At 67.5% G+C, this 11,587-nt stretch overlaps 1 protein-coding gene across 5 annotated transcripts; it reads left to right on the top strand.

Annotated features, from left to right (window-relative positions):
• Positions 1-52: 52 nt before the first annotated feature.
• On the top strand, positions 53-11,275 carry VWCE (von Willebrand factor C and EGF domains). Of its 5 annotated transcripts, none has more exons than XM_026055395.1 (21): positions 53-157; positions 404-473; positions 569-655; positions 4,909-5,003; positions 5,048-5,137; positions 5,617-5,745; positions 5,836-5,952; positions 6,039-6,377; positions 6,464-6,801; positions 6,886-6,979; positions 7,073-7,155; positions 7,509-7,596; positions 7,765-7,850; positions 8,089-8,206; positions 8,542-8,627; positions 9,130-9,226; positions 9,420-9,502; positions 9,919-10,009; positions 10,246-10,328; positions 10,426-10,516; positions 10,791-11,275. In XM_026055395.1, exons 1-21 carry the CDS (start codon positions 70-72, stop codon positions 11,204-11,206), a joined length of 2,769 nt encoding a protein of 922 aa, XP_025911180.1. In that variant the 5' UTR covers positions 53-69; the 3' UTR covers positions 11,207-11,275. The 5 variants fall into 5 exon arrangements, with proteins under 5 accessions (XP_025911180.1, XP_025911182.1, XP_025911181.1 ...); XM_026055397.1 differs by having other exon boundaries at positions 60-165; XM_026055396.1 differs by lacking the exons at positions 53-157; positions 404-473; positions 569-655 and having other exon boundaries at positions 4,043-5,003; positions 6,039-6,155; positions 6,249-6,377.
• The last annotated feature ends 312 nt before the right edge of the window (positions 11,276-11,587 follow it).

Genomic DNA, 11,587 nt, shown 5'->3' with positions numbered 1-11,587 from the left:
GCCGTGTCCTTGACCTGACCGAGGGAGCCCCTCTTCCCAAGCCGATGTTGTTTCCTGCAGGAATTTCTGATGTTGAAACGTTTTCCCCAGTTTGGTTTCGGTGGGAGCAGTTCGGGAGCTGTAGATCTGACAGAAGATGGGCAGATGGATCCATCAGGTGCTGAGGGGAGTGTGTGTGTTTTCCAGATGCTTTTTTGTGGCTTTTTTTTGACTTGAAAGAAATTCTGATTTTGCCTCTTGGTGTTGCCTAGTGCAGACGGGTTTGGCAGCAGTGTTGTTGGGTGTCCCTGGTAAAGCGAGGGGAGGAGTTTGCATTTCGGAGCAAGGAATCCAAATGAGTCTTTGACTGTGTATGTCCCTTTGGAAGAATCAAATCTCTTTTCTGGTTGTTTCTCCCTTATAGCTGTCTCTCAAGCAGTGTTTCTCGGCAGCTTGTGGGACCAGCTTTCTTGCATGGTGGCACTTGCACCAAGGTAGGAGAGGAGGAGGTGTAGTGACCCAGCAGTGCCCATGTACTTCCCAAATTCATGGGAACAAGGAGGCGCATGTTCTGTTCTCTCTTTTACAGAGATTCTTTGCAAACAGCACTCAGTGACCAGAGAGCTGTAAGGAGGTCTGCTCTGTGTGCCAGTGGTTTAACACGGTTGGAGACAAGGTTATCGCAGAGATGATTTTAAAGGGAGTTTCTGGATTTTTACAGATGTAACGCTCTGTTCCCAGAGCCCTCCCAGGCTGCTGTGATTGCGTGTGGCCACCTTGCCCATAGGGGAGTATGCTGTCCAGGACAGGATTCCTGTGTTTCCCAAATGCCCAGAGGGCAGCCCATCCGGCTCAGCCGCTCTGCTAGCAGTCCCTTGTCCAGTGGGCAGGGTATAAATAGCCCTGGAGTTAGGAACCACAGGAATGGCAAGATTGGGTCAGACTCTGGCTCCGTTCAGTCTGGTGTCTTGGCCCTGGCAGTGGTCAGAGTCAGCAGCTAAAGGGATGGGAGCCAGAAACCCCTTCTCTAACTCAGTCCTAGCCCTTCCCACAATTTCCTTGCAAGGCTCAGGCCTGCTCCAGCTTTTAGTATGCGTTCCTATATGGCTGGGGTGCCAGGGCTCCACGATGGGGGCTTGCTTTCAGCCTCTTCTTGTTGCCACATCTTCCTTCTGTTGTGGCTGCTCGTTACTGGTGTTCTTGCTTCATGCAATCGTGAACTGAATCTAGCTGTGCCGCTGACGGGAAGCCTTGCCCTCTTTGCTTCTCTGCCTCCTCCCATGCTGGGAGGAAAGTGAGACCAGATCACCCTCTCTCTGTTTTCCCACGCGAAGGTTTAACACGAGATACTTGTTACTGTAGACTTGCAGAGTCTTTTGCTTCTGCTGAGATTGGCTGGATGCAGCTGACGGTTGAGGCTGGCAGATGCAGGGTCTGAGGCTGGTCTCACTCAAGCATCAACTGGTGGTCGTCATGCTGAATTCTGCTTCTGGCAACTTGTGGCTCAAGGACCTGGACCGCTGCTCCTTGCAATGGGGGGTTGCGCTGAGGGTACACCTGGCTCTGCAGGCCTCCAGTCTGTTGCCACACACCTGCAAACAAGCTTTCCGCAAGCACAGTGTGGGGTCGTGGGAGAGCTATTCACCCCCACCGGGCCTCAGTTCTCTGCATTTAAATACGGATTAATAATTATCCCTCTGGTCTCCCTCCATTTGTCTGTGTTGTAAATTGCCCAAGCTGCGGACTGCCTCCTGCTGTGGACATAGGCTACCCTGGCTCGTTGTTGGGTTGTTGCCAAAATGCATACAAGGGTGACAGAGGAGTCCCCAAGGTCAGTTACCCTCTTCCACGTGGTGTTTTCTGCATCTTGGATTGTGCTGGGCCCCTGGTCGCGTCTAGTCTCCCTGCCTGAGCTGGCCCAGATCATCCCTGCTCTCACTGACTTGCCAGGTACGCAAGCCTGATCTTTAACCCTCTGGGTTAAAAACGTCAGTGAGCCCCACCGTTCCTGACGTGCACGTGGCACGGCCTGGGCCGCCTGGAGGAGCAGAGGAGGATTCCCCGTCACCGCTGGAGCCCAGGCGCAGAAGTTGCTGTGTTGTTGGCAGCAGGCACGGGGGGTGCTCTGGCGGATGAAGCCCGCAGATCCTGCACCCTCTCTGGGCCGGATCCTGCCATGCGAAGCCACGCGCTGTCACTGCTCCGGGAACCGCTAGTTACCTTCCTGAGTGTCCTGACCCTGACGTAGCTGGCTTGGTGGCCAGGTCAAGTAAGGCCAGCGGGCACCAAGAGGGAGCACGCTTGGGTGGCTGGTGAGATGGGCCAGGAGGACAGGTTGTTCCCCTTCCCTGCATGGCTGTTAAATCTCTGAGCCTTTTAGCCCGGCACCAAAAATTCAGCAAAGGCACAGGAACCCTTCCAGCAGGGCCAGCAAGGCGGTTCCTGGGGTGTCCTTGGGAGGTGTGTAATGGTATAGGTTTTCCCCCCCGAGTCTTCCCTTTCTGCAGGAACGCCGTTTAAAACAGCCTGTGCCTGCCTGCACGCGGAGGAGAGCAGGCGAAGAGGTGGACAGCGTTTCTGAAACGTGAGCTTGTGTCGAAAACTCTGTCAGGCTCCCGCTAGCGAGCCTTAACTCTTAGGCAAGCCCTGGTTTCTTTGAGGAATTTGTATAGAGAAGGCTATATTTGGATGTGTCTCTGCTCGTAGAGACTGTGTTTAGGCTTAGAAGTGGACTGTGACCGTTTGCAACAAGTCTGGATTTTGTGCTCATACTCTCTGCCAGCAGGCAGGTTTGTTAGCTTGGGTTTGGTCCCTGCGTTCACCTTCGGAGAGCAACTCGGTTCCTCAGCCTCTCGTTCGGAGTCTGGTCCTTTTCCCTCGGCATTCACCATGCACCCAAAAGCAGAGGGTCCCCTAGGGAAACAAAACAGCCTCCGTCGCCCCTGCCAGACCTGCCTGCGGAGAGCAGCAGGGCCCGAATTTACCCGTCTCCTGCACGCGTCGTCACTGAGCAAAATGGTGTTGCAGGTGGTAACGCGATGCTCGTAACCCTACGTGAATGGGTTTTCAGCAACGCTGGTGTGCAAACAGCATCGGGGGGTCCCTGGGCGGAGAGCGCCCACATCTCCGGCTCTGCCGTCTCCTGTCTCTGCTTTGGGCTGGCAGCTCCCGTGACGCCTGCAACCCTGGAAAACAGGGTCCTGCTCCCTGCCAGGAAATCTCCCAGGCGGGTGCAGATCTGCAGGCAGAGGGTGGCTCCCTCTCTCCAGCGGTGCTGCGGGTGCTTGCCCTGTCTCGCTGCGCTAAAATAGAGGCCGGCAGCGTGAGCCCTTTGCTCCCTGGTGTAAATCATTACCGATCTGTGACCTTCGCTTCAGCCCCTGGCCCGGGAAGGACAGAGAGGTGGGCTCCTGCGCCTCGGAGCAGGGCGCTGCCGTGCTCCGGGTGCCCCCGTAGCACCCTGAGCCTCCGCGGTGCGGCGCGGAGCTCCGTGCCCCTCTCGCTGCCGGCATCGCCCCCGGTGCCGCGGCGACGTACCGGGGTGCACCGGAGCCTCGCTGTGCCCTTCCCCACCGGCCCGGCTCCACTTTGGCCCCTTTCTCTGCTGCACGCTCCGCTTTGGTGGGTCCCTGTGCAGGGCTGGGAAAGCGGCCCAGTGCCGCCAGGAGGAGGAGGAGGGGTTGGGAGAGGCCAGGCCGGAGCTTTGCCAGATGTGGGAAAGGAGAGAAGGGGGATGTTTTTGCTGCTTTCCCCCGCAAACCCTTGCGAACAACAGGGCTGCTGTCCCGGGGAATCCTTCCTCTCCCCGCGCTGCTGCGGGCGGACGGACCCGACACGCGCGCGCGTTGTGGCGTACGGCGCTGGCGGCGAGGGTCAGCGGAGGCTCGTCCGCGCCGACCCGGGATGCCCCGCGCGTGGCTGCGCTCGCAGGCAAGCGCGCCTTTGCGCGAGCATCTCCGCGAGCCCCCGCGTGCGGCGTCGCGCGCCGTTGCCCGCTCTCGCCCGCGCCGCCGGGCTCCTCCGGTCCCGCCGGGCGCGGGGGGACGCGCGCCGGGGTGGGTGGAGAGTCGGGTCCCGGCGGCGGCGGCGCTCCGCGGCCCCCTTCGCTGCTCTCGCCTCCCTCCACCCCCCGCATTGTTCCCGGCTTCCCGGCCCCGGCAGGCAGGAGGAGGAGGAGGAGGAGCAGGGCCAAGGGCCAGCGTGCGGTAGGCGCCCGTGCCGCCAAGGCAGGAGGAAGGCAGGCGGGAAGGCAGGCGCTGGGAGCGTGCCGCGGGCTGCAGCCGCCGCCTGTCATGTTGGTCGAGCTGCTCTTCCAGGCTGCCTGTGTGTCCCTGTTCCTCCCAGGCGGCCAGGGCAGGGTTTACCCGGGGAGGAAGAAGCCGGCCAGCTTTGCTGCGGAGAGGTAGCCGGGTCCCCCCCCCCTCCTTCCTCCCTTCTCCCTTCTCCCTCTCCCGGCTGCACCTGGGGAGCGCCGCCGACTCGAGCTTCGGCTCCCTCCATCCGCCCCTCCATCCGTCCGTCCGTCCGGGGGTGGCCGTGGCAAGCGGAGCGCGAGCCTCTCAGCCTTGCCGCTCCCCTGCGTCGCGAGTGCTTCCCCGACGCCGCTGCGTGCTTTGGGCTCGCCGGGGCGCGAGTCCTCTCTGCCCATCCCTCCTCGTTTCGGGGCCGCCGGTTCGCCCCCACGCCTGCCTACGCAGCGCATCCCTGTCGCGCTCCGCTGCACGGGATGGGGAGGCCCGGGCTGCGTCCGCGGGTGCCCGCTCCTGTGTGTCCCCCCCGGTCCTCATGGCCGTTCCCGGGGCCGAGGGGTCTCCGGTGGCTGGGAGCCCCCATACGCCGACCTCCCCCCGGACTTTCGGTGCCCGCTGGAGCCGGGACCGGGACGGGAGCCGGGGGCGCGGTGGCCTCAGCGTCTCCTCCCTCGCTCAGGCGCCGCACGGGGCCGCACGTCTGCTTCTCGGGCTTCGGCAGCGGATGTTGCCCCGGGTGGATGCTGTCGCCGGGCAGCGGGCAGTGCACCCTGCGTGAGTACGGGTGCCCCGGCACCTCGCGGCGNGCCTTTCCGCAGCGCTCTGCTCCTTCGGCTGCGGCGGCGGCTCGTGCATCGCCCCCAACCTCTGCTCTTGCCCGGATGGAGAGCAAGGCGTCACTTGCCCAGGTAGCCGCCTGCCTCTGGCTCCGTGGTGGTGGCGGCGGCGAGCACCGGGACTCCTGGCTCCCGTCCCGGCATGGCGATAGCGGGTGTTTCTGGCGGGGCCGGTTGCTCCTTGTCTCTCCCTGTTGTGACGGTTGCTGCCCCTGCCGGGGGAAGTGGCTGGAGGGTGGTCGGAGTTTGAGGATGCTCTCGGAGCAGGCAGGGTGCAGGCAGGGTGCAGGCAGGGCGCAGGCAGGGCGCAGGCAGGGCCCCGGAGCGGCGTGCGTGCATGCGTGCGCGGGGGCACCCGGGAAGCGGGGATGGAGGCCTGCCTTTGGGAAGCCGGGGCTTCCCGGGACCTGGGCTTGGCTCCGTGCTCCGCGTCCGGCGTTAGAGCTGGGGCCGAAGCAGCCCCGAGCCCAGCGCCTCCGCTACGCGACGGATCCCGGGGCCGGGGGGCGGCGAGAGCGGATGCCCTGCGGACCCTTTCGGTTGCGTTTCAGAGCCGCCCGGGGCGTGCGGGGAGTACGGCTGCGACCTCTCCTGTAACCACGGCGGGTGCCAGGAGGTGGCCCGCGTCTGCCCCCTCGGCTTCTCCATGGCGGAGACGGCCAACGGCGTCCGCTGCACCGGTGAGCGAGGGCGGGAGTGCCGGCAGCGGCGGCGGCATCGGCGTTCACCCCCCCCACCCCCCGCCTCCAGCTCCTTCCTCTCGCCCCCAGACATCGACGAGTGCCTGAGCGCCGCCTGCGAAGGGCCCTGCGTCAACACCGAGGGCGGCTTCGTCTGCGAGTGCGGCCCCGGCATGCGGCTCTCCGCCGACCGCCACAGCTGCCAGGGTGAGTGCGGAGCCGGGCCAGGCTGGGCCGCGGGACCTGCCGCCGCTGCCGCCGCCGCCGGCGCTTCCTGACCCTCCGCCCGGCAGATACGGACGAGTGCCTGGCGACACCGTGCCAGCACCGCTGCAAGAACAGCGTCGGCAGCTACCGCTGCTCCTGCCGGCCCGGCTACCACCTCCACGGCAACAGGCACTCGTGCGTGGGTGAGTGCAGCCACGCGGCTGGCCCTCCGTCCGTCCATCCGTCCGTCCATCCGGGACCCTCATCCTCCCTGACCTGTCCCCGGTGTCCCCCAGACGTCAACGAGTGCCGGCGGCCCGGAGAGAGGCGGGCCTGCCAGCACGCCTGCCACAACACGCCGGGCAGCTACCTGTGCTCCTGCCGCCCCGGGTACCGTCTCAGCGGCGACGGGGCGTCCTGCGAAGGTGACCGCCGCGCCGCGGCCGGGGGGCAGAGCGGGCTCTGCGGTGCCGGCTGCCTCCGAAGCGACGTCTCTCTTCTTCCTTCCCAGGCTTCCCCAAATCCATCCCGGCCCCGTCCCCCATCCTGCAGTCCCTGCAGCACCCGCCCGCTCTCCTGCTGCTCCCTCCTGGCGCCGGGGGGCCCCCGCTGCTCCCCAGGGGCTCCCCCTCTCCCCAGCTGCCGGCCCCAGCTCCGGGCACCCCGGCGCCTTCCTCCCCTGCCGCCCCCTCGTCCCCAGCCGCCGCGCTGCCGCCGCGAACGGACGGAGCTCCCGGCACCCCTGCGCCGTCGCCTGCCCTGCCAGCGCCCCGCTGCTGGCACCGGGGAGCCCCCCGCGAGCCCGGCGCCCGCTGGACGGAGCCGGGCTGCCGGAGCTGCGCCTGCCGGGTAAGCGCCCCGGCTGCCCTGCCGCCTCGCCGCGCCGTGCCGCCTGGCCTCGCGGCTGAGCCGCTGCGTTGCGTGCCGTCGCAGGGAGGGCGAGTGCTCTGCGAGCCCCTGAGCTGCCCCGTGGCCTGCTCCCACCCGCTGCCTGCCCCGCTTGGCGAGTGCTGCCCCAGCTGCGCAGGTGAGCCGCCTTCCCCGCGCGTGCCTGCCCCCCCCCCGCTGCCTGCTACCACCCCCCCCCCCGTAACCTGCCCCCCCCGGGCCTCGCTTCCAGGCTGCCTGCACGACGGGGTGGCCCGGGCCGAGGGCGACGTCTTCTCCCTGCCGGACGGGAACTGCACTGTCTGCCTGTGCCTGGTGAGTCCGCGCCAGCCGCGCGGTGGGTGAGACCGCGCTGGGGCTGCGGCTGGGGCTGGGGCTGGGGATGGCCCCCCCCCCCCTTGTCCTTGCTGACACCCCACGCCTCTCCTGGTTTTCACCTCGGGCCCCTCAAGCTGCACGTGGACCTGCTGGGATGCACCAGGCTGGGCTGCTGTGGTTTGTCCTGCTCCCAGCTTGTGCCACCTCCGCGGCGATGGGCTGGGATGTGCGGGGTGCTGGTGCAGACCCCATCGCTGGCATAGGATCGTTCTCCCATCATGGGAAAGGGGCACGTTGCCAGCCTGCATGAAGTAACGGCCCTGGCTGCCACGCTGTCTCCTCCTCCTCAGGCCGGCAACGTCTCCTGCATCTCCCCGGAGTGCTCTCCAGGTCCCTGCCCCAGCGCCTCGACGGCTGACTGCTGCTCCTGCCAGCCAGGTGGGTCCCGCTGCCCCCCAGCACATACCCTCCCCTGGGCGCACACGGGGTGGGAGGGAAGCCCAGGGGACGCAGCCCTCCCAAGGAGGGGATCTCTTGAGGATCCACGCTTTGCTCCCTGTCCCTGGCTGATCCCAGCCCTGGCCTCGCCGCCTCTCTCCTCTCCAGCGAAATGCAACTTTCACGGCCGCACGTACGTGCACGGAGCGCGGTTCAGCCTGGACGGGGATGACTGCACCACCTGCGTCTGCCAGGTAGGTTCCCGTACCCACCGGCGTGGGCGTCCTGGGCGGAGGATGCGGGTCTGGTAGTCTCCTGGGGATGCTCCTGGACACGGGGCTTCCTGCCCTCCCCCACCACGCTGCTGGGGGGGATCTGGCCCGTCCCTGGGTCCTGCGAAGCGGACAGGCCCCTGCCCTGGAGCAAAGGCCCCGGAGGCAGGGCTCAGCTGGGCTTGCGGGCTCAGCAGGTGATGTGTCCCCGTCTCCTCAGAGCGGCGAGGTGGAGTGCTCCTTCGCCCCCTGCCCTGCGCTGGACTGCCCTCAGCACGAGTGGCACCTGGGCCCCGGGCAGTGCTGCTTTGCCTGCCGGGACCCCCCGCCCGCCTCAGGTGAGCTGCCACTGCGGGGGCCCGGGGGGCGCCTGAGGGCAGGGGGAGAGCAGGACGCGGGAGTTGCATGGGGACAGCAGGACGCGGGAGTTGCATGGGGACAGGCGGGGCGTTTGGGGGCAGCGCGGGGTTTAGAGGCAACGCGTGGGGAACTGACGTCGGACGGGATGCGTGCGCAAGTACCGCGCTGCGCGCGCGTGCCCAAGCGGGACGGGACACGGGGGGGCCCGGTGGCGTGCATGCACGCGTGCGAGCATGCATTAGCAAGGTGCAGGGCTCGGCGTGACCTTGCACGCGCCCCAATCTCCTCTCCGCCATCCCTCTCTGCCCGCCAGGTTGCTTTGTGGATGACAACGGGGTTGAGTTTCCTGTCGGACAGATCTGGTCTCCGGGCGATCCCTGTGAGTTATGCATCTGCCAGGTGAATGAGAACCTGCTCTGCTTCACTCCTCCTACCTGCCCCTGCCCCCCTGCATGGCTCCCGGTGCCAGTCCCCATCCTGCGCTGCCCCTGCGGCTCCCTGGCTCCGTGTGGCACGGGGAGGCCGCGGGGGCAGGCGTCCGGGAAGGGAAGAGAGGTGGTTTAGATACCGAAGCAAAGCGCCTCTCCGGCTGCTTCCTCTGAACCTGCTGCCCTCCTCCTGTCTGGGCTCCCGGGACACGTAGCCCTTCCCTTGGGATCCCCGGGATGCTCGCTGCCAGCAGCCTGGCCGTTTCCTGCTCCGTCCGGCAACTCCGTGGGCGAAGCGTACGCCTTGTCGCAGAGCGGCGCTCCCAGCGCGGCAGCTTCAAGGAAGGATCCCGGCAGAGAGGGCTGTACCCGACGCCGAGGTGCAGCCAGCTCTGGGGTGGAGCAGAGCAGAGCAGGGCCAGGACAGGCGGCACCGGCCCTCGGCTTCTGTCAAGTGCGTCTCTCTCTCGCAGGCAAACGGCTCCGTGAGCTGCAAGCGGACGGACTGCGCGGAGACGTGTCCCTACCCCATCCGGATTCCCGGGCAGTGCTGTCCTGACTGCTCGGCAGGTGACGGGGCCCGAGGGAGCCGGCGGGTGTGTGCTGGAGAGGTGCCGGCCGCACGCCCCCGTCCCTTCTCTGAGCACCTACTGCCAGCCGGGGGCAGGATCGGAGCCGGCGAGCCTGTGCTTCGGCGGAGGGGGGTCTCCAGCAGGCGCGGGTCCCCGCCGGGGAGCGTAACCTCACCCTCCCCTCCCCGCAGGCTGCACCTACATGGGAAGGATCTTCTACAACAACGAGACGTTCCCGTCCGTCCTGGACCCCTGTCTAAGCTGCATCTGCCTGGTGAGGGCTGCTTCTGGGGGCAGACCCCCCACCAGCAGCAAAAATGTCGGTGGTGGCTGGCTTTTGAGGGTGGGCGCTGTTCCCCGGATGCACGGGGCTCGGCTCTGGCCTCTGTTTTGCGGGGGGAGCCTGGCCCGCCGGAGCCTGAAAGCGTGGGGCAACAACGTCCGTGAGTCAGCGCGCAAATTGCTGCCCGATTTCTGCGGGAGCGTTCGGAGGTGAAAGCCTTGGTTTTGCATGCATAGAACGGACGCTTCCAGATCCCGTCCCTTTGGCTGGGCCCCGATTTTTTCTTCCCCTGCAGGAAAAAACTCGGTGTTTTGGAGTTACCCCCTTTTCCCCCGCCTGGGAGCCCCAGCCTGCCCTGGTCCGTGCTAACGCAGAGCCTTTGCGCGTGTCCCTCCCGTGTCTTGCAGCTGGGCTCGGTGGCCTGCTCGCCCGTGGACTGTGCCATCTTCTGCACCTACCCGTTCCACCCGGAAGGGGAGTGCTGCCCTGTGTGTAATGGTAAGAAAGCGGCAGCCCCGAGCCACCCCAGGCCGCGGGCAATTGCCGGGTCCCGCGTCTCAGCCCGGCGGGGCGGCAGGGCTGTCCCGGCGCCGCGTGAGACGAGCCGGAGAGGCTGCTTGCAGGATGCAGGCAACGGCGGGAGGAGCGCGCTCGGCGCCCGCCGCGGCGCTGCCCGGCGCGAGGGCGCTCGCTCGGCTGCTGCGAGAGCCGCGCCTCGCCCTCGCTCTCCGCAGATTGCAACTACGAGGGCAGGAAAGTGGCGAACGGCCAGACCTTCAGCCCCGAGCGTGAGCCCTGCACCCGCTGCACATGCCGGGTGAGCGGGGCCGTGGCAGGCGCCGTGGCGGAGGGGAGCGTGGGGCGGGGGCCGGCGGAGCCCTCTCACCCGCGCCTTTGCCCTCGCTCGCTCGCAGTTCGGGGAGGTGAGCTGCGAGAGGAGACCGTGCGCCCGGTCCTGCGCGGAGCCTGCCGCGCTCCCGGCTGCCTGCTGCCCGCCCTGCCGAGGTAACGGGGACGCCCGGAGACGCCCCGGGGTGCCGGGGCAGGGTCCGGCTCGGCTGCGGGACCGCTGCGCCCTTGCCGTCACGGTGCTCCGAGCGGGATGGGCGCTGCAGTGCCGCGCACAACCTGACCGTGCCGGCTGCGCCCCGGGGCCCTTCGCTCCGCTGAGGCTTCGTGCGGGATGCAGCTGCGCCCCGCCGGCCCCGGGCTGGGGTCGGAGAGGGGCCTGGGGGGGGGAGGAGGTGAGGTGCTAACTGAAGGCGTCTCTCTCCCTTAGCAGCAGATGCCCCGGTCCTGCCGCAGAGCAGCGACCCGTCCCCGTCCCCGTCCCCGTCCCGTGAGGACTTGCTTGCTGGCACCCCGCGTCCCAGCGTCCTGCCGTCCGCCGGCTCCCCGCGCCGCCTGGCCCAGCTTCTGCTCCGCGCCAGCCCGCCTCCTCTGGACGCTCGGCCCCTCGACGCAGCGGCCGACGGCCCCTCTCCGGGCGGCACGGTGCCTGGGGAGCCCCCTCCGACTGAGCCGAGCCCCCCGGAGCGCCGCGGGGGGCCCTTGTCACCCCTTCTGCCCGCTGCTGTCCCCGGACCTGCGGCTCCCGGCTCGAGCCCCGAGGCTCAGGGACCTCCCGAGGATGCGGACCCCTCGGCCGCGCCGCCACCCAGCAGGGAGCAGCCCGGGGGGCGTGCGGCTCCCTAGCGCGCCGGGTGCTGCACGTGCCTGGTGCAGCGTGAGGAGGAGGAGGAGGAAGAGGCCTGCAGGACAGGCCCCCGTGGGGCGGGCGGGCGGGTGGGTGTCCCCACTCGGCGCACAGGGAGGGTGAGGGTCCTTGCTCCCCGCTCCAACGCCATGGCCGTTGCCCCTCTCGCTGGGGCGGAGGGTGCGCGGACCCTGGGGACTTTGGGAGCCGCGGTCCCCCCCCAGCTCCTCGTGCTGTGCTGACGTGCGGGTGGCCGTGGGGCGGGACGGGGCCTGAACGCTCCCCCCTGGCTGGGCTGGTGCAGGAGGTGGAGGGGGGGAGATGGGGGCGATGCCGAGCTGGGTGCCCCGTGCCACCAGACCGGCACCGTCATCCCCCAG

Source organism: Apteryx rowi, unplaced genomic scaffold (genome assembly GCF_003343035.1).
Source record: "Apteryx rowi isolate R43461 unplaced genomic scaffold, aptRow1 scaffold_997, whole genome shotgun sequence".
NCBI classification, from domain to species: Eukaryota; Metazoa; Chordata; class Aves; order Apterygiformes; family Apterygidae; genus Apteryx; species Apteryx rowi.
This window is presented reverse-complemented; position numbering and strand designations above follow the sequence as displayed.

Coding starts and splice junctions, on each gene's coding strand:
- VWCE (XM_026055395.1), top strand. CDS start 70: ATGTTGAAACGTTTTCCCCAGTTTGGTTTCGGTGGGAGCAGTTCGGGA. Junction 6,378..6,463: donor CGACGGGGCGTCCTGCGAAG/GTGACCGCCGCG, acceptor CTTCCTTCCCAG/GCTTCCCCAAATCCATCCCG. Junction 9,503..9,918: donor GTCTAAGCTGCATCTGCCTG/GTGAGGGCTGCT, acceptor CGTGTCTTGCAG/CTGGGCTCGGTGGCCTGCTC.